The sequence below is a fragment of the Rutilus rutilus genome (genome assembly GCF_951802725.1).
Source record: "Rutilus rutilus genome assembly, chromosome: 17".
NCBI classification, from domain to species: Eukaryota; Metazoa; Chordata; class Actinopteri; order Cypriniformes; family Leuciscidae; genus Rutilus; species Rutilus rutilus.
Window position 1 is genome coordinate 31,169,277 of NC_140230.1, and position 22,018 is coordinate 31,191,294.

At 38.0% G+C, this 22,018-nt stretch overlaps 1 protein-coding gene across 7 annotated transcripts in view; it reads right to left on the reverse strand.

The window, feature by feature from the left end:
• arhgap33 (Rho GTPase activating protein 33) overlaps nucleotides 1-22,018 on the reverse strand; it is a 59,325-nt gene that overhangs the window by 4,835 nt on the left and 32,472 nt on the right. For 6 of the 7 annotated variants that reach the window (XM_084385423.1, XM_084385421.1, XM_084385417.1 and 3 more), the window contains 19 exons: nucleotides 21,963-22,018; nucleotides 19,850-19,936; nucleotides 19,457-19,594; nucleotides 18,611-18,703; nucleotides 18,092-18,214; nucleotides 16,030-16,107; nucleotides 15,860-15,941; nucleotides 15,599-15,664; nucleotides 8,980-9,129; nucleotides 8,768-8,870; nucleotides 8,469-8,613; nucleotides 7,813-7,895; nucleotides 7,588-7,695; nucleotides 6,667-6,812; nucleotides 2,169-2,325; nucleotides 1,917-2,056; nucleotides 1,729-1,803; nucleotides 543-1,294; nucleotides 243-423 (listed from right to left, as the gene is read on the reverse strand). The exon at nucleotides 21,963-22,018 is cut by the window's right edge and continues 29 nt beyond it. In XM_084385423.1, the coding sequence (XP_084241549.1) occupies nucleotides 243-423; nucleotides 543-1,294; nucleotides 1,729-1,803; nucleotides 1,917-2,056; nucleotides 2,169-2,325; nucleotides 6,667-6,812; nucleotides 7,588-7,695; nucleotides 7,813-7,895; nucleotides 8,469-8,613; nucleotides 8,768-8,870; nucleotides 8,980-9,129; nucleotides 15,599-15,664; nucleotides 15,860-15,941; nucleotides 16,030-16,107; nucleotides 18,092-18,214; nucleotides 18,611-18,703; nucleotides 19,457-19,594; nucleotides 19,850-19,936; nucleotides 21,963-22,018 (2,763 nt within the window). The remainder of the gene's footprint in view (nucleotides 1-242; nucleotides 424-542; nucleotides 1,295-1,728; nucleotides 1,804-1,916; nucleotides 2,057-2,168; nucleotides 2,326-6,666; nucleotides 6,813-7,587; nucleotides 7,696-7,812; nucleotides 7,896-8,468; nucleotides 8,614-8,767; nucleotides 8,871-8,979; nucleotides 9,130-15,598; nucleotides 15,665-15,859; nucleotides 15,942-16,029; nucleotides 16,108-18,091; nucleotides 18,215-18,610; nucleotides 18,704-19,456; nucleotides 19,595-19,849; nucleotides 19,937-21,962) is intronic. The other variant, XM_084385418.1, reaches the window with a different exon arrangement.

Genomic DNA, 22,018 nt, shown 5'->3' on the forward strand with positions numbered 1-22,018 from the left:
CATCTATCGCACTTAAATAATTGATATTCATAGCTGAAATATAACAATCTTCTGATAAACTGAATGAAAAAAATGTCACATGCCAAGATGTATTTGGTCATAGTTAAAAATGTGAATATGGCTTTACACATTACCATACTTTCAGAAAAATGCAATGGTGGTACTAGACAAAAGTCAAAGGGTATGCAGTCTGAACAGTTTGGGAACCACTGCATTATGCCATAATCAGATTGTGTACTCACTAGGACCCTTGATCTTGGCGATGGGGCCCAACTTACTGTTGAGCTCTTGCTGGCAGCTCTCCGTGAGCTGAAAGTCACATGACCTCAGGAGCATAGATATCATCTGGGGTGGCTGAGACGGTCCACTGCTTGGAGGTCCAGGTTGCAATTCGCCAGCTCGTCCACCAATCATTTCCAGAACCTTGAAAGTTAAAATGGTTCACTTATAGATCTCTGCACATTAAACTGGGATACAGGTCACCTACAAAAGTATTAGTCCAAATAATACCACATACACAACAAAATCAACAAAGATTTCACCTTGGCAGGTACACTGATGGAGATCGGATCAGAGATGTCCATAGGGGGGGATTTAGGCGCTTTAGGTGAAAGTGCATGAACCACTTTACGTGTAAAGGAACGCCTCTCCTGAGGGGGCTGAGAAGGGGGTGCAGAGGCCGCTGGAGCTGGCGTCTGGCTATGGGATGGGCTTAGGTTTGACTCGCCCTGCTGGGCTGTGCTTGCGGGAGCATTGGTAACTGCAGACGGCCTGTGTTGACAGAACACTTGCTGAGGCGGAGCTGCTGCAGCCAGGATCAAACTCCGACGGGCTGCGGCCTCTGATTGGTTGAGAACCGAGTCTGGATCTTCTGTAATTGAGCGCTGGCTACCAGAGCGGGTGTGGCCTTGATGGCTCAGACAACGGTATGGAGGGGGTGCAGCTGCAGGAGGGGACTCCCTGCCGCTAGGAGCGACGGCCGTGCTCCCTAACCCTATTGGCCCATCTTCCAGGAAGGTGGGGCTAAAGTCAATGACATCTTCTGCCATCCATGAGGTGGAGGGTTCCTGGGAGAAATCAGGCAACATGTACACACCTTCCTCATCTTCTTCATCTTCATTTTCTTCCTCATCAGCATCACGCATTTCCTCAGGCAGCAGGCTGTCGTAAGAGCGGCTCGGATGGATTCTAGATGGGGAGTGCTGAGGAAGGAGCTGCGGATCAACAGAAGCAGCCAGAGAGAGACCATCACTGCTGGAGCGAGGTCTTCGTAAGCGTTGCATCTTCCCCTGACCTGAGAAAAACAGAGCATCATATATCACTCTTACTTTTCAATAGTGTATATATAGATAGATAGATAGATAGAACACACACATTTGATGACTAGAATTCTTTCAATAGTGTATAGATAGATAGATAGATAGATAGAACACACACATTTGATGAATAGAATTCTTTGATGTATAGAAAGTTCCAAAGTTTAGCATTTATTTGAAATATTAATATTTTTAACATTATACATTTCTTTACTGTCACGTGATCAATTAAATGCATGCATGCTGAATAAAAGTGTTAATTTCTGATTAACTGATCCCAAACTTTTGAACTTTATATTCACACAATTTCATAAGAATAATGAAAAATTAAAATGTAGTATCTTATTACACTGCTCCCTGGAAATTGATTGGTCAATCAGGGCATTAAAGCGTTACCAAATGTCATTCATACCTGCTCCACTGTGCTGAGAGGACAGGGACTCCTCACTCTTTGCTGACCTGAGCGTCACACTGTCCACCCTGCAACCTAAAGCAGACATGCAACACTAAAAACTAAGCCATTTTCCTCTGACATCAGGAAATGCAAATCTGTTTAGGATAAAGTACAATCTAAAGAAATTAGCATGATTTATTTTATACCTGCATGAGAGGTAGTGGGCTGGAATAGCGAGGTGATCCTGGTGGGTTTACGTCGACCTGCCGCTGTAGGTTTTCCGATGGCAAAAAACGTCTTCCAGCTCCCACCTGCTGACTTCCGGACCTTCATCCCTCTTTTCCGCCTAAAAGAAACACAAAAGAAGTAAAATTATTTATTTACTAACAAATTTAAAGAATTTAATCAATACGTTAACCATTCCTTTGTAAGTCATTGATTTGTGCAAAGAAACTCACTTGTCTGCAGGCAGGTCCAGTACAGTGTGAAACTGGCCGATAGCGTGGTGAGGAGACCCCTGAAGGAGAAGAGGAGCTTGTGTGCGAGCCTGTGCCTCCTCCAGAGACAGAAGCCTGGTAGACACAAACGACTTGGGCCTGGTCAGAGACTGTCGTGCTGTGGAGTGAAAGAGGCAAACAGAAAAAAAGATTCAGATTCAGATCCAGCAAGCCAACGAGTTAATGCAGTAATGCAGCGAAGAGCACAGGGATTGACAACAAACAAACATGATAAATCATGATACATGGCAAACGACAAGACATCTAAGCTTCAACAAAAAACATCAGCTCCTCCAACACTTCCAGAGTCTGTACAGCTCTATTGCAACAAGCTTTGTAGAAGAATACAAAGGTGGGCCAACAGACAAAATTTAGAGTGGTTAAGGCCAGAAACAAACTACGCAAGTACACAAATGCACACTTTGCCGTTGCTTAGTAAAACTTAACATGCATTCCTGCAATACTGTGTTGAGTCAAGTAATGCACGTTATAACGCCTCTTGTGGCAGTGTTGAGAATGCAGTGTATAATAGCGTTGTGTTATGATTTTTGCTCAAACACATTTCCCCAAATGCAACAACGTGTAAAACTGAGATTGCGTAGCTAGAAGCGCTTGTGTTTTTTGTGTACTTGCATAGAGTTGTTTAGGCCTCAGCAAGCCTGTAAAGTCTGGGACATTAGACGAGAAGAGGAATCCAAAAACAAAGCCTGCAAAAGTATCTTGACATACAGAAAAATACCTAAATGTCACTTTACCTGCTGTAACTGTCTCAGAGTCGAGTCGACACAAACAGATACTCTTTTCACTCAAATTTTCTCTATCCATCCATCCATCCCATTCACCCATCTTACCAAATGATTTTACTCAATTTCCTACTTAACGAAAACCAAAAATAGTGGAAAAGTTCAATTAGTAAGAACCATAAGCTTAATAATCATACTTTGTTCTCCTACAAAATGAATGAATATTTGTCAACAAAGGGATTTATTGCCTTATATCTATCTGTGTGCTGTACAATTTAAACATGTCATTTACATATAGGCAAAATATGATTTTACAGATGTCTTTGAACATAAACAATAGTCATAAAAGAATCCATACATGTGGAAAATTACACTGCTAATGGTATAAGCTACCGTTCTAAAGTTTGATGTTGGTAAGATTTTTGAAAGAACTGCATTTATATGAAACAAATCATTTCTACATTTTGAAATGCCTTTACTGACACTTTTGAACAATTCAGTGTGTCCTTGCCACATAAAAGTATGAATTTCCCAAACTTTTGAACAGTAGTGTAAACACACAGTCATGTTGAATTGGAACAAAAGAAATATGCAAGCATAGATAGTATCGTTTGGATCCCTGCTGGAAAAAAAGATTTACATTTCTAGCTGGTCATTTATGATCATTAGCTGGTCTAGATGGTTGATCAGCTAGTCTACAAGCCGATAAACCTGCTTTGTACCTGGTAGACCACGTTGAACCAGCAATAAACCAGATTTTCTAGATTCAAACCTGATTTTTCAGAAACATTATATGGAATATACCTATAAAGCTGTTTTCTGAGTTAGCTTTTTTTAACTCAAGAAGTACTGTGTATATCCCCTTAAGCTGGTTTGACCAGATTGTGAATTGAGTGTCCACTGTGGAGTCAGAGAGTCAGTCTGGATCTCATATCATGGAGAAGCGTCGTAGGTCAGGGTCCAGATAAGAGGGGTCAGTCAAACAGGACTCCCCCCTCGCCTCCTGAAGACTAACCAGGCGTGTTCGGAGCTGGCGCGATATCTTGTGCTCCACCCTTCTTGTTGCTATGGAAACACACAGCTCTCTCTCAGTAAGCCTCACTTACACATGAGTGAGTCAGGCCACTGTAAATATGTTCAACTGTGTTATGTTAGCCAAGTTTATCACAAGAGAACAATTTATCAAATCACATGTATAATAGGGCTGGGAGACATTAAATAAATCACAATTCATTTGCAATCATGTTGAAGGAAATAATCTCCTTGTCCCGCAATTTGCAAATATGTGAGAATTATGACAGAGATTTTAATAGGTTCTCTGATTTAAATCTCCCTAAAATTGCATATGAGTTTGGAAGTCTTTTGATCTTTCATTAAAAAAATAAATAAATGAAATAAAAAGATTTGGAGTCAAAAAAATATTCACAGAAATATCCATGTGGCAAACTTTTTTTTTATAAATAATATTTTTAATAAAGCATATGCAAGTAAATATAATTGTATTTATGTATACTGCATATTTGTGAATGCAAATAAAAAATATATAACTTCTTTTTGGGGGTTAATCTAGATTTAATTAAAATTTTTAGCAGACTGTTTAATAACTTTATTCAATTTCTGAAAATATCCTACCTGTTAGAGCTACCTGAAAATCTTAACGGACTGTTTACTAGGTTACATGGGTCAAAAACAACAACAATAACTTTTTGTGTATTTTGGCAGGGCAAGTACAAATCTGAACTGGACCAATAGAAAAAAATGTAGCCCTGATATAATAAAGGCACAGATAAATGTGAAGATTGTTTTAAGTTCACTTAAATTAAGTTGTTATATTTTTTTTAAAACCTAATAAATGTTAAAAATTGATAGCTTTAAATTATATTGTAATGCTGAATGGCTATAATTAATTGACAAAATTGAGAAAAGAATTTCATTGAGACATCAGTAATAGTATTGGTATCGGTGATACTGGCCTTCATTCCTAAAAGATGCCATTAAACATATTTAAAATATATGCTACTGTCTTTATGTTGTTTCTACATTAATTTGGAGAATAAATGTGAAATTGTTACAATATACAAATATATAAAAAAAAATATATAAAAAAATTCGATGTTAGGTGTGATTATTCATGATTAATAAAAAATAAAAAAGTGATTAATTTGGATTTAATTTTATATTAAATGTAATGTCAATCGATTTAAAAAATGTATTTATTATTATCTATTTTAAGCCATTTCAGAGAAATACACAGTTCAGAAGTTTGAGGTCTGTGGGTTTTTTAATGTTTTTTAAAGAAGTCTCTTATACTCACCAAGGATGCATCTATTTATTTTTAAAAATACAGTAAAAATAGTAACATTACATATTTATATGAATTTTTATTTTATTTATTCCTTTATTAATTAAAATATATATATTGTTGTTGACCCCAAACTTTTGATTGGTAGTGTAAATATCATGATGAATATCATATCATACAATAATACAACAAAATAGCGCAGTAATTTATTTAGCCATATCACCCAGCCCTAATATATTAAATCAATGTTGTTCAACGTGTTACAGCCATTTAATATTGTGTAATAAGGGCAAAAAAAAAAAAAAGAGAGAAGCGATGAAGTCACAGGTTTGACTGCAGTAGTAACGTATCACTGTTAAGTATGAAAACAAAAAGAACTGCATCTCAGAAGGGAAGAAAACAGTGGTGAAATATCAGATATCACTTTAAAACCAAAGACTGGCAGAGGAAGTTAAGAAACATTCATGTTAATCTGTGGCAATTCTGTAATGAAAACAAGTCAGAGGAATCATTACGTCTAGTGCTTTTGCTACTATATTGGTTTAGACAACTCTGTTCCAAAACATGGTGCACTGTAAACATAAGCAGCATCCTTACTAAAAGTATGTCACTGAGATTGTCACATTATGGGATTGGCTTCTCTGAAGGATACAACATTGCTGCCAAAAGAAAGTATCTTTGAAGGCAGCTAAATTAAGTTGCATGCCTTTTTGCCCACAATGCCTTAAAATGCTGCTTACAGTGTGTAGGCTCACTAGGTTTTGGAACAAAACCAACATCACTGCCTGTTTAATGAAAGTGCTGTTTGAAGCAGAGCATGTCAGGAAAGCGGAGCGGTGTGACGCTCCGTTTAATATTTCGCTCTATGCCAGTGCGCTCCGCTCAATCCCTCAAGGCCCATGCGAACGCTCACCGGTAAAACGACGTTCGTTCAAATCCTGCTCGGACGAGAAATTTCTCTTGACTATACTGTACGTCTTTCTGTTTGTAATGAATTTCTTGAATAAATGTCTCAACTACAGTAGGCCTTTAGATAAGTTCTGATATGTTTAAAGCAATATTGTATAAATAGGCTTGACGTGACTGGACAGTGCCGAATTGCAGAGCTCGTTCAAACATCCACATCGCTCTGATCAGATGCTTTCTTTACTGCTGTTTTCTCACCGCTGTTATTTCTGTTGTATGTTTATTTATTTTTTTGAGAGGAAAGCACACAGCACATATTTACATATTCATCGAAACGGCGCTCTCATAAGTGTGGTCGACGTCGGTTAACAGTATATCGCTCTGGAGGAAATACTACCGCTCCGCTCACATGCTCTGGTTTGAAGACACCGGACTGAATGAGTGGTTTACTGATGAGTGTGAACATCTATGGCGGAAAACAAATGAGTTATTTTCTGGTTCAACATACCTGCACTGAAACGTCCAACAGAAGTGAAAGAGTCACTGAACAGAACTTCCACATTGCTGAGAAGAAACTCCACGACCACGGACTGAATACGCACTTCTTTAAACGGATCAGCGCCGCTTAAGCCTGCTGCCTCAATTTCTTTGGACCTGACACAGAACAACAGGGGATTCTGATTTAGACAAAAGAGGTTTAATTTGAACCCTCAGCCTATAAGAGTAAAAGCTACAACAAAAAGCAGTGAGGATTTCAGTAATGAATCACATAAATGTATTCATTTCATTGTGTTCAGTTCAACAGTAAAATATTAGGACAAAAACAAAACACACTCATCATTTTGATAGGGATGCATCGAAATGAAAATTCTGGGCCGAAACAAAAAAGTTTTTACATTAGATTAGGCATCAAATTATTAGACCTATAAATTCACAGTAGAAAACAAAAATTATTTTAAAATCTGGCACAGAAAAATATTTTATCAAAAATAATTTAGTTAAAAAGTATATTATGGCTACTACTGCTAAGAAATAAATAAATACATAAAACTTGTGAGCATAAACTTTTTATTTGAGCATAAATTATTTTATTATATGAGGGAAAATAATACCCTTTTTATCTCAGATTTAAAACTAGTACAACTGCCTGGTACAGTTGTAAGTAATACACATTATTATACTAAAATATCTGACAGCAGAATGCTGTGAGTGACCAATAAGAATCAAATATTCTGTCATCGACCAATCAGAATCAAGTATCCAAGACAGCCATTACATTAACTGCTTCCAATACCAACCTAATCATGGCTATGCTGATAGTTTAAAATAAATAAACAAACAAATAAATAAAATACTACTATTGGCCATTATGGATATCATCACCAATACATTGTGCATTGCTAATATTTAGGTAGTTATAATTAAATACCTGAGCAGGTTGGGGGCCCAGACGATGGCCAGATTCTTAATGTGCATGTTAGTCTCTCCACTGCAGGTGGCCAAACCGGCCAGATGTTTGATGAGGTACTCCAAAGTGCTGACAGACAGAGACAAATTAAAAACACATCCCTTATTGTCAGAAAACAGCTCTTTCTGTCACACTTCAGTTTCACAGGTGACACAACTTGAACCATGTAGTCAGTATTGGGGTTACCGGTAGTGAGGAGGAGGAAGTTGCTGGATAACATCATGCACTTTCACCATTCTCTCTTCATCTGTCATCTCTCCCATACATTCCTGGTCAGACAGAAAGATTAACTTTAAAACATTACTGGACTTGAGAAACATTGCTGGAAGTTTAGTTTCGGTAAGATTCTTTTAATGTTTTTGAAAGAAGTCTCTTATGTTCACCACAGCAGCATTTATTTGATCAATAAAACAGTAATATTGTGAAATATTTCAATTTAAAATAACTTAATACATTTCATTAATTTCAAAATGTATTTTTAATACAAAATGTATAATGTACAAAATGTATTTTTAATACAAAGCTGAATTTTCAGCATCATTACTCCAGTCTTCAGTGTCACATGATCCTTCAGAAATCATTCTAATATGCTGATTTGCTGCTCAAGAAACATTTCTTATTATTATCAATGTTGAAAAAACTTGTGCTTCTAAATATTTTTGTGGAATCCATTATACATTTTTGATACACAGTTCATTATTATGTCCAACTGTTTCCAAGATTATTATCTGAAAACAAGAGAAATATCTTCGGCTTTGAAGTACCGTGATATTAACATGGTTAAAGGGTTTTGAACCCCTCATTTTGCAGATATAACTCATGCTAAAGCCAGAATTACTTACAGCAAACTTGTCGTAGAGTTGGTACGTGAGGAGAGGATTGGGCAGCTCTCTGAAGTAGAGTTTGCACAGTGAGCCAACACAGTGAATATCCTGCATGTACACGTCTTTCGTCAGGTCCGGAACATTTTCACTGTCAAACTCATGCCTGATTGGGATGAGATGCAAGAGAATAACATATGTCATGGTCATGCATATAAAGAAAACATCAATTACCCTTAAAATATGGTTTTAAGTGCAGACATAATTCGTCCGTGACGACCTTTATATAAACTTCCAGAATAAAGTATGAACAGACACACCTGAGTTTCTGTATGTTGGAGGACACACCAGAGTGTCTGTAGATCCCATCCACCACACCATGCTTCTCTATGAACTCTGAGCAGCTCTTTAGGACCTGCGGCACTGAAGTTTGACCACAAAAAAGATCACTATACATGTAGAAATGACACTTTAAACAAGGTTCCCATACATCCCTTTTACAGCACATAGAGGAAATAATCTGTTCCTGTACCGTCTAGACCAGAGTTGAGGAGATGCTCGCCGAGGTCGCAGCCGAACACTCGTTCTTTCAGGATTCCCCTCTGCTTTAGCTTTTGTTTGGTGGGTCTGGACTTCATGAAGGTGCGCAGGAAGCCTATCAGCTTGCCATGTTTCTTGGACACTGCCAAAAGGGGGCGACAGAGAGCTAATCAGGCAATTGAAAATGTGGACAGCACACTTTCACACACTACAGATCACTGCTCCCTTCACACACACACAGCGGGGAATATTTTTTAAAACATACTTTACTTGACAAATATTTGTTCATTTGGGATACCCTTCAAAGACAGACAACATTTGAGGTGCACAGGTGAGGGGTTTTGAGTATGACATCATAAAAAAATCACTTATTATGAAAGAAACTATACAATACACATCCAAGTGTATTTATGGAAAATATATCAATATACATTTTAATTATAATATTTATAAAACATTTTAATATACTCAAAACCTCTACATTTAGTTATTTGACATTTTCTATGTTTAATATGTAAATAAATGTGAATGGAAATCTCTAAAGCGCTTAGTAAAAATTCCCGAGGTGTATTAGGCTGAATAAAATGCTACATTTACTGTTCACCATGTTTATAGTAGCCACATTTCATACAGTGCCTTGTGCACTCCCTATTATTCAGAATCTTATTAAAGTTGGCTGAAACCTGTGAACTTGGCAAAGCACTAACAGATGACTGGAACGTACACAAGAAGTCTGAACATTTCTGCAGCTTTTGTTTCACGTGAGCACTCTGACCCCTAGAAAGAAGAAAACCACACCACAAACACCGAAAAAAAGCCAACCAGTAAACTCTATTCTATGAAGTCCATAACTCCTGCAGGCGGTGTTCTCATAGGTCTAAAAACCATACCACTGTGAGTAGGACTACGCGTTATAGCTATAGATTAGTGGTTCTCAACATTTTTTAATTCACATTTCAAAGCTGATTATTTTATCATTTTATAAAATAATAATAATAAATAATTATTTTTATAACTTTTTTTATTTACGGAAACTAGGAATTGTATAATATTAAAAAATGAATAAAATAAGTATAACAATTAAAATAATTACAGTCCATTATTTCAATAACTGAATGTTCTTTAGGGTTTACACTTTTTATTACCAATGAATTTACATGTCTTTTCTAGTTTGTGATTACAGGGTTAAAACAAATTTTTATATACATTTATTTATAAAGCACGAAGCCCCGCACATGACATGGATTGTATATCGTGGCCACAAATTAATTAATTCCCAATTCCCATGACCTAATATGTCAGCATGTTTTACTAATTCATTCCTTAGTTTTTAAGTAAATCGTGCACACAATATAATAATTTGTTCCCTTGTTTTAGCTAAATCAAAACGAGAGAACAAATTAGTTTAACATGGCCATTGGCCACGATTTAACTAACATGAATGAACTAAACGTATTAGTAAATCATGGCCACAATTTACTAAAATGAGAGAACAAATTCTTAATTTGTTGCCAGGATATCTACATAGTTCTGTCATGAAACTTCAGATGGCGCAGGCTAATGGGTCCTTAACGCAATATGATGATATTTACAGCGTTAAATACTTTGCACAAGCTTCATGTCGCATCAGCAGCCAATGAGCTTGCTGCTCAACATTTAAATGGCTGGTTACCATTCACTATAGCAGTTTGCAGCACACTTTCAGAGTTTGTCTAAACCCTCCACCTTCCCCAGCTCCACCTGTATAGATCTGCTATGGGTAATTGATATGCTATTTGTGCAGCAGCAGTATGTCTTACATACTCAAAGCAGCGTATAGGCGTATGTATTGGCAGTAGCAAGTTCCTGTATTTGCTCAGCAGCAGCAATAACCAACAGCAGCAGCAATTCAGAAGCAGCAGCAGCAGCAGCCTGGAAATCCAGATCTAAATCTAAAAGATTAATGGTCTGGCATCAACTAATGAAAATCGCCCAGCTCGAGGGGCGGCACCAAGCATGCATTTGAAATTCTCACTGCATGCAATTGAGATATAACACTACGACCAATCACAACAACAAGCCCCGTAACTGGTAGATTAGACTCTTGCAGTATCCGATCGGCAAAACAGCAAAAACGGCCTTCTTGCAAAGGAACGATTTGAGCGCCGTCTTCTGTTCCTCTTTTAGATAAAAAGCCAAGTCTAACTCATTCATTGTAGCGGCCAAAGCCGTTTCAAACAACTGGTGTTCATCCATAGCCATCTTGCAATGTTTCCTAATGACTTCGACGTCACAGCGCTGTCGTCATCTGTTTAGCTCGCCTCTGGCCCGCCTATATCAGATAACCCGATGTGATTGGTGTAGTTTAGATAGAGGGGCATATTTAATGAGCATCATTACTCGACGCCAGAGTAAATCAAGCTCAGCAAGCAAATTCAACTTGTGCTCTCGCGAGAACTCTGGATTTCCAGGATAGCGTAGCAGATCTATTCCACCAAAACCAAATACATTAACATTGTCATATCCATTACCATGCTAAAAATATTCAGAGAGTTGTCACGATATATATATGTCTGTATGTATATCTGCTTGTCCTATGCGGGGCTCCATAATAAAAAAATTACATTTTATTAATTTAATTTAAATGTAATTAATTTCATGACTTTTCTTTTTAAAAGTCCCTTTTATATCCAGGTTGAAGAACTTTCGTGGCCAAGGAATGGCTAAAGTTGCTAACATCTAGCTGTTTTAGCTTGTGTTTTGTCTTATTTTAAATCATTTTAAGCCATCTCCCGACCCCCTGGTTGAGAACCACTGCTATAGACACTTCACAGGCCTCAGGGTCAATGACCTGAATGACACATAAATGCAGGATAAGAAAGTTAAATGGGTTAAATGAGGGCCTTTTGTAGCCATAATGTAGACATCAGTTATGAAAGTCATCATCAATGCCATCTAAAAAGCAGCACTTTTAGAAACGTATCATCAACAAGCCGTGGAGGACATCTAGGCGTGCCGAGGACATCTCTAGGACATCTTGTGATGAGTGACATTACATTTTGTTTTTAACTAATCGTGTCCACTGCTTGTCACTGGAATCTTGTTGCATCATGCCTGGTTAGGACACATTGTTAAAAAAAAGTTCGATATGACATGGAGCAAGCACAATCAAAATCAATCCTCACAGCCCACTAACAGCTTCTCATTTAAACAACAAGCAGCCTGCAATTCATCAACAGATGCTAGAGCAGGGGTCGGCAACCTATGGTAATAATAGCTGGCACATGAGCAAAAGCAAGAGGTGTAGCCTATGTATTTCATTCAGATAAAGTACCTCGTACCTGCATACAGATCTACATTTTAAGGTAATCATTCCTCATAGTAACACAGCTTGTTTTTATTAAGGTAGAAGTTACTATTAAAGTGTGAGAATTAAACTGCGCAAGTCAATGAAAGTGCGCCGCTCTGATAAACCATTAGCGTGACCACTGCATTATCACACACACTAAAGTTACTGACTGACAGCGTACAGCTTGTTCCGCTGTACAAAGTCAATGCTATACATTTCTGATATTCAACCAAGTATATTTAGTCCTATTGAGCACAATGATTAACTCATTAACAATGGTTGCCAAACCCTGTGCTAGAGAATGATGCCCACATGAATGAATTACACAACATTTTTGCTGTCTTCACCATCCAACACCCAAGCTCATCCTCTCCAAACAACCCACACTTTCTCTGCCTGCTGTATAAACAACCACAATCTGTGTTCCAAACCCTAGATGTCTCAGAGGATAGAAGGCGTTAGAAAAAGACGGATATAGAAATGTTAGTTTAGGTAAATTCACTGAAGTTGTTACCAGCCAGGCTTAGGAACCAAGGATGAAGAACTGAGAGAAAAAGAAGGAAACACAATCGACAGAAACATCAAATGCATCTTTAGTGCAAGTGTTATTATAAACTAATACATTCACTGTTAAAGAATTTCATTAGAAGATGCTGCTGTGATGTACAGAAGACTAACCAACAACCTTAAAATCTTAGACACAAATTTGTGACAAATAATAACATAGGGATTGTTTTGACTATAGTGGCTTTCAAGGCCATAAAAATAACCTTAAAAACAGCAGCCGTGCCACCAAAGGCTACGATATCATCTGTGCTAGAACATCAAGTAACCAAAGCATGTCTTTTTGAAAAAACAACTAGGGCTGGGCGATATATCACCTATTCACCAAAAACGGTTGGTTGATATAGGTTTATCAAGGGTTGGCGCAAATACCAATATTTAAAGGATGGCTGATATACACACATTGGGGGCAGTAATATAAATAATTAAAGAAATTAATACTTTCATTCATTGAGGCTGCTGAAAATCTAGCTTTGCCATTATAGGAATACATTACATTGGGTGTATTCAAGCTTTTGACTGGTTGTGTATCTATATTTTAAACCACAGGGTTGAATGCTTGATTCTGATTGGTTGACAATAATTGACAATATTTTCCAGTAAATGCACAGCTAAAGTAGTTTCAGTAGTTTCTTGATTGCAGTACACTTCGATATGGATATACTTCACCAAATTATTTCAGAGACTTGCAGCCTACCACAGCAAAAAGAACCAAAAAAACACAAAGACATTGAAATAAATAAGACAAACAATACTATAAAAATGACAATTTCTTTTATTATCTATGGAAAACATGCTCTAGCTCTGCTCTTTCTCCCTCCCATGCACACACTCAGTCCCAAATGGCACATTTCATGTTCACTTGCGGTTTTGTGGACTTACAATGGCCGGCACTTACGTGTGCAAGACTGTAGGGTGACCCATTTGTCATTTTAGGTGCGCAGACTTCTACCCGACACTCAAATAAATCGGCATTACATCACAAAGGTGCAGACTTGGAGGAAGATTGCAAGGGCTTCCATTTGGGACAGTGCCTTACAATCTCTCTCGTACACAAAAACTTGTCAGGCCCAACCATGACTTTCTCAATAAAACAGTTTCCCCAGTGAAAAGCTACAGTATGTGACATTTCTCAGTAGCGGGGTTGTAATGTCATTTTACAGTTCAACTTACAGCTTCACTATTAGTAGAGACAATTCAGCCGAATGCAACTGACAGCAGCACAGACTCAGGTAATTCACACACACACACTTAATGTCTCTCAATCTCTAAACATTACATATCAATGGCTCAATCCTCCTTTACTAGTTCTAAAAAGGAAAAAAAAACTGAAAAATGTCTTGAGGTGCAGTAACCTTTAGGGCTGTCACTTTTTATTCGATATTCGAATATGCATTCGAACATGACGTGAAATATCCGTAATCGAACTATAAATAAACTATCCGGTTTTTAAAGTGCCATGTGTAGCGCATTTTTTTACAGTCTATGATTAGACCGATTGTTTTTATTTTATTGTTTGCCATCTCATCCAGTAGCAGGTGCTCTAAACGTATTGTAGAGTAGGCCCATGACCAAATCAAAAGAATAATAGCCAACAGCGGACAGCCACCCTGTTTTGAAAAAGGAAGATAACGCACAGAACGGCCAGCCTGAGCGGACAATTGCGACCCCAACTCATCTAAAAAGTAGTGTCTGGAAATACTTTTGGGTTCTACACCGTAGATGGTAAAGTAACCGTTAAAGATAAGGTAGTTTGCCGAATTTGCAAAAAAACGGTTTACCTACGCATCGTCGACATCCAATCTTCGCGCTCACCTGTCGAGTTACCATCCAAATGAGGCAGCGGAGTCAGCAGACGGCCAGAGCATCGCCAGGCGTCCAACACCGTATGACTGCATACTTTCCTGCACAACCGGTCGGCACCTTTTTTTCCATGTAGCCTAATTTTGTGATTGGCTATGCATAGTGGCACTACATATATATTAAGTTGATAACCTGCTGTTTCAAACATTAAGTCAAACATTTTTCTGACATCAATTTGTGATTGAATCTCCGTTACTGTGTTGTTGTTGTTTTTTTTGTAGATATTCGAATATATTTGAATACATTGCTTGATATTTGATATCCGTTCGAATTAGATTTTTCTCAAAAGTGACTGCCCTAGTAACCGTACAAGCGACATAATTGATTTCAGACAGTGAATTATAAAATAATAATGCACAACGAGGTGGTAATGCAGGCACAATGCGGTATATATTGCTGTTGGCATTTAAACTTGGAATGAAATTAAAATTCATTTGATCTATTTTCTAAATACATGTTAAAGATCTTATTGTGAACAATTCATCCATGCATGAGATCCATTTTTTGACCTTGTAATGTTCAATTTAAAATGTCATAACTGGACCTTCCAGTGAAATGGCAGACTTCTCTCTAGTGACGTATGCAGGACTTCCCCAGTCATTTAATTCACTTAAACCCACACCTGCAGGCTCACGTTCATCTGCCTCCACTTTTGAGTGCAATGCACATCTCAAAATCCAAACAACAACAGATCCATAGAACCAAGTCTCCGCTCTTTTTCAATAATTCGTTAAACTCGGATGTACGTCACCATACAGAAGAATAGATTTTTCGCTACTTCCAAGTCGTTGCGCCTGTAATACTATGCCCAGCCCTAATTGCAAATACTAAAAAGTAAAAAATTACTTGACCATACCTGATGTTGGAGAGGAAGGCCCAGTCGTGTTGGTAACACCAGGTTTGGAGTTCATATGATCCACCTCTGAAACACAGAAGAACAGTCGATGAAGATTGGCTGGACAACTAAATGATGTGTACTGAAGCATAGATCAGAAATGACAGAACACTTTCTTCTGGAAGTACATTTCTCAATCAATTTTGCTAAAGAGACTTTAAAATGGCATTTCTACTTCCAGTACCCTCCTGATCTCTAGATAAAAGACTGTATGCGTGGTACCTTGCTTACTGACAGGAGCACTGACAGACTGCTGCAACTTCTCATTGATTAATTCCACACATTCACTGGGAAAGAAGCCAACCTGAGGAAAAGAGAGGTGAACACTGAGCTCAAAGATGTCAGTGTTACAGAAGATGGCCCAAATCAAGTCCTGAGGTTTAGACTGGTACCTGGAATCCATGCTTTCCTCTCCACCACGTCGTGTCCTCTTTGGGTGGCATGTCAATCACTGACAAAATATCACCAACCTTTAGAAAGAGGAACAAAGACACATACACGCGATTAACATGCAAACTGACAGACGCATCTAGTAAGAGAAATATGCGAATTATTTGTGCACCAAGGGTGTCAAAAAAAAAAAAAATCAGCATATAACAGGATGATGATTGAGTTCATATTTTTCAACAGCTAGAATCATGTGTACTGTAGACAAAAAAAACGTAATATATTCCCATCACAATCAGATTCACAGTTCTTTTCAAAAGCACTGTTGCATGCCGAAATACACTTTGACCCAAATTTTAAAAAGAGGAAGGGGAAAAAAATATCGGTTCCTATCTCACACTAGAGAGCAGAACGAGAAAGAATCAAGCCTGAGAGGAGAGAAAACAGAAAAAGTCCAAAGAAGAAACTAAAAAGGTTAATAAAGATAAATGTTGATGTTGCCTAAATGTTTCAAATTCAACAGACAGACACAGCATAACTAAGCAGTTGTTAAAATGCTTTAAGTGGTAGCTAGGGCATTTCTAAGTGGCTGTTAAGTTGTTCTAGGTAGATGCCAATGCATTGCTAGGGGTTCGCAAAAGATTTAAGCATGGATGCTAAGGCTTTCGACAGACATGAAGATTCGACAGACAGATAAATGCAGCGTTACTATGTAGCTGTTAAGGTAACTGCTAGGTTGTTGTGGGTGGTTGCTAAGGCTTTACTAGGTGGTTTCAAAGGGTTGCTAGAACATTCAACAGACTCAAAAGCTGCTTTTCCACTGTCGGGCCGAACAGTTATAACAACGGTAAGGAATGGTTTCCGCTTGAGCCTGGTTCGGCACGGCACGATTACAAACCGTTTTTGGCCCGGAATTCTTAGCTAACCGTGCTGGTAGAATGCGTGTAGTGAAGACAGAGATAAAAAACAGCATTGCTAATGTGCTTTAATTGGTTGCTAGGATGTTTCTAGGTGGCTGTTAGGTTGTTCTGAGTGGTTCTTAAGGCTTTGCTAGGTAGTTGAAAAGGGATTCAGAGAGATTGCTAGTGTATTTGAGAGATTTGAAGAATCGAAAGAGACATAAATACAGCATTACTAAGTAGTTGCCAAGGTCCTTGGCATGGTAGCTAAGGTGTTTCTAGGTGGCTGCTAGTTTGTTCCCGGTGGTTGCTAAGGCATTACCATGTGCTTTAGGAGAGGTTGCTAGAGCACTGCTATGAGATTACAGCTAGCTAGATGGATCAGTTTAAAAAAATATGTCATACATACTGTATGTAAAAGATTTGAAGAGTAACAGAAAGAAAGAGAGACAGAGAGAAGGGACGTCAATGCGTTCTAAGTTTGGGTCACCCCAATTTCTGGCCCAGAAAGAGACGCTGTATATGGAGCAGCGTATAGGGAGGGGGGACAGGAATAGACATGACAGATGAGAAAGAAAAGGAGGAAGAGCAGAGAGAACAAAACTTTGTCCTAGGACCAGGCAGGCTGTGCATGCATGTGCAGAATAAGGACAGGACGAGAAAGAGAGAGAACTCAAACTGGGAACAAGGTCTTTTGGAAGAGTATGGAGTTTATGCTGTAGTTTGATTTGCAGCACTGAACGGAACAAGCAGTTAGTCGGCTACAGCTTTGACAAACTAAAAGCTATTTATTTTGGGGCAGTCATGGCCAAATGGTTAGAGTCAGACTGGTAACCTAAAGGTTGCGGGTTCGATTCTCAATAGTGGCAGGACATGACTGAGGTGCCCTTGAGCAAGGCACCTAACCCCCAATCGCTCCACAGACGCCTCAGCAGAATTGGCTGGCTGGGTGTGTGTCCATTGTTTGCAGTGTGTGTGTGTGTTCACAACTCACTACTTCTAGTATGTGTGCACTAACTTGGATGGGTTAAATGCAGAGGACAAATTCTGAGTATGGGTCACTTTCACTTTATTTAAAATATTGAATTCTTTCATATCTCCCATCTCACTGTCCTGTTCGAAAAAGGAAATGCATCAACACAAGAAAAAGAGCAAGTGGTCTGAGTACCTCAATGGAAATCTCATCGCTAGCCTGGGCAGTGTAGCGCTTGATGACGTGAGCAGCAGCGATGGCAGGAACGTTTAAAGACGCTTCTTCTTTCAGCAGGAACCTGTTGCCATGGTTGTCAATCTGCAATGATTATAAAAAGCAATAAGCTGTAATACTGCAATCTCACAGCAAAATTCAGAGCGATTCAATTTACCTTTGAAGAACAACAGATACAGACATGTTTTTACAAAGAAATATAAAATGTCAATATAAAAATGACAAAAAAAATACATAAATCTCCTTTTATACTTGAAGGCACTCTATGCAAAGTCAATGGGCTGCAATTCTTCAAAATAACTTATTTTATATTTCACAGAAGAAAGAAATGCAAATAGGTTTGGAACGAAATGAGGGCGAGTGAATGATGACATTTAAATTTTTGGGTGAACTCCTTTTAAATAAGTTTCTTTTAGATTTCAGTTCTAATCTACTCTAATATATGTTTGCGGTCTTATCCGTCCTCTGTTTGCCTCTCACCTCCATCCAGGAGAGAACCGGCCCACAGTTCAGCTTATTGTCCACAATCATTGAGAGGCGGTTCAGATACTCCGACAAAAGTGGTGTGAAGATCTGCGTGAATAACATGCATGTTCAAACACTCAAACACTATTCAAAGATATCACATAAGAAGTTTGATTTAAAGCAATGTTCTAGGTTCAATACAAGCTAAGATCAACTGAAAATATCAATCTTTTTTTAATTAAAATATTTTCTGTTTTGGGTCAGTAATATATATATATATTTTTACTCAGCAAGGAAGTATTAAATGATCAAAAGTGACACTATATAAAGACATTTATGTTTCAAAAGATTTTTATTTCAAATTAATACTGTTATTTAAAAATTTTCTATTAATCAAAAATAATCCTTGAAAAAAAATGATCACTGTCCACAAAAACATTAAACAGCATTTTCTAATTAACTATTTTTAACCTTGATTGAAATGATTTATGAAGGATCATGTGACACTGAAAACTTGAGTAATGATTGCTGAAAATTCAGCTTTGCCATCACCAAAATAAATTACATTTTAAATTGTAATACTATTTCACAATATTACAGCTTCTGTATCTAATGGTAATTACAGACTACAAGATTTAAATATAGTCTCATGATACATGAAAGAAAGAGAAAAATAACTAAAATTGACATGTGAAAGATAAAGTGGTATCTTTCCCAGCACTGTCCCTAAGGGTCCAGACACCAACCTACATAACTGGCCGACGACCTCAAAACTGAGCAGCTAACTCTGTTAGCGGTACAATATGCGCTACGTTGAAGCTAAATGAGATAAGCATTAGTTTCCAGTGTAGTCAAGCTCACCTCCACCCGGTCTCCGATCTCGCAGAGTGCGGGCAGGACCAAGAGCTGCGAGTAACGGCGGTCGTAAATGCACTGATGCAGGTGGGCGTCCAGCGTCCGGAACTCTTCATACGAACGTCGTACCATCCACGTCTTACCCTAGATTTCAGAGAAGGAGAGAGAGTAGGGGGACGAGGGGCAGAGAGAGGAGAGAGAGAGAGAGAGAGAGAGAGAGAATCGAGGCAGGGGGGAAGTCAACAAACAAGATGCCAGCAGAAGAGAGGAAGATGCTAAACAAGGTGTAGTGCACTGACTTTGGTCACGTTCAATTCGATCAGTTGTGATTTTATTTGAGGCTGTAGCAGGAGGGGCTATGTATTATTAGCACTGACTGAGGCATGTGCGCCCACTCACCTGGCAGGACACCTGCACAAGGAAAACCAGATCTTTGGCACTGCCCGAGGTCCAGCTGGCATCGCTCTGCTCGTTGGCAAACTGAAGCTGAAGGTGTAAAGAGCAGACATTAATTCATGAAGGTGTGAAGAAGTGCACATAAACAAAAGTTTAAAAGGGAATTCTCATGGTCCTGCATTGTCATGCAAGACTAGAAATAACCAAGCAGTATGTTGCCAGAACAACTAGTTGACTAGCACTGTATCAGACATGTTACATGGAGAAGGTGAATGAATGTTTATCATCAACTGTGTACATCTCAGTGGGTGTTAATTCATCATACACCTGGATTCCACTGTAATCAGAGTTTATGTACGAGTTTCCAGGTTGCAAGTCTGATTTTAAGCAGCGTTTGATCGCACACTTCTAGTAGGATGTTGGAAAATCCAATCCAAGCTGAATGTAACAGCATAAACATGTTTCGAATTGCAGTGATCACCCGTTTAAGACCGTGCTACTCGTGTTTTATGAGATTTAGGTACTCTCAAACACATGATCGTTTATGAGAAGCTGGGAACATCCCTTCTCAATAATTCAGTCACTGAAATGCTGTTTCATATCCCTGAAGCTTGTGCAAACTTCCTCATCGCCTCAAATAATGAGAGTGATCAGTGAGATGTAAGTGGTCATATCATTTTATTCAAAGGTACTTGTTTTTCAAAAGTTTAGGGTCAGTAAGATTTTTGCTTTGGTTTCATACAGCTTTTTTTTTTTTTTTTTTGCTATGCTTTTATTCAGCAAGGATGTATTAAATTGATCAAAAAAATATTTCACAATATTCCTGCTTTTACTGTATTTTTGATCAAATAACTGCAGGCTTGGTGAGCATTAGAGACTTCTTTTTAAAAACATAAAATAAAATAAAACTTAATTACTCCAAACTTTTGACCGGTAGTATGCAAGTAAAATATATGAATCATTACTGTATTCATATACCATGGTATTACATGGAAGATAGTATAGCATGGTGATACTATGGTACATGGGCATTAAAATCATTTTGCAATAGCACAGAGAGGAGGAGAGGAGAGGCACTTTCTGCTTCACAGGGTCAGATCAGAAAACATGTAAAGGTCTCTTATTTTTCTCTTTTCTTTAGGGGGTTTAAACACTAATGAGTCAGACTCCCACTCCAGTCATGCTGTGCGGTCAGTGCGCTCCAGGTGCTCTTGAGTGTGTGTGTGTGTGTGTGTGTGTACAGCTCTCTGCCATCATAAACACAAAATGGGTATATAAGCAGCACAAACAAAAAACAATACCACAGGGACAGTGAAATGCATTTTGAAAATGGATGTCTATCATTGTAAATGTAAACCCTCTTTAACTGATCACAGATTTTAGACTGGCTTCAGATCATTCAAAGCACAGATCATGGTGTGACTGGCAGTTTATATGAGAAGAGCTCTGACATACTGCAGTGTATCTGTGAATCAAATAGAAGTAATTGTTTCCTCTTTCCTTTCAGAGTACACAAACACAGAATCTGGAACAGTGTGTGTGTGTGTGTGTGTGTGTGTGTGTGTTATTGAAGGTCACAAAGTGAGGCTGTATCAGCCCTGGAGATATTCTGGCTGTGTATGCTGATATCTGCTTGTTTCTTCTTAATAACCCTAAATGTCCAACTCTAACTAAGATGAAACCTGACAACTAAACACGTACATTACTAACACAAACAAAAAATAGATCTTTTAATAGACATTTTCATTGATGTTCTTAGTGTTATTGTTCACAATTCACTAGTTCATGTTATCTTTATTTATAATGTATGATCTTAAACCACATTAAATATCATAGCTTAACCCTTTTCATTCAATGAAATTCCAATAAATCCAATTTTACTTTATTCCTGCTGAATATTTTTACACTCTTAAATACGTCACATTATGGAAGTATTAATGCTTTCATAGCCATTAATTGATTGTGCTCCTGACATGGCGACTCTAAAATACCTTCTTTTAGGCAAAATAATAACAATAAGAAGAATACGAATAAGCTGATGCCGTATGTATGCTTTGGGCCTTCTTGACATTTAGGTAGAGAGCTAAGAAACCTCTGCTCAACAACAATATCTTACCTCGATAGAACCGAAGTCCACATTTTCATAGTGAAAATGAGCACAGTCAATAAGCT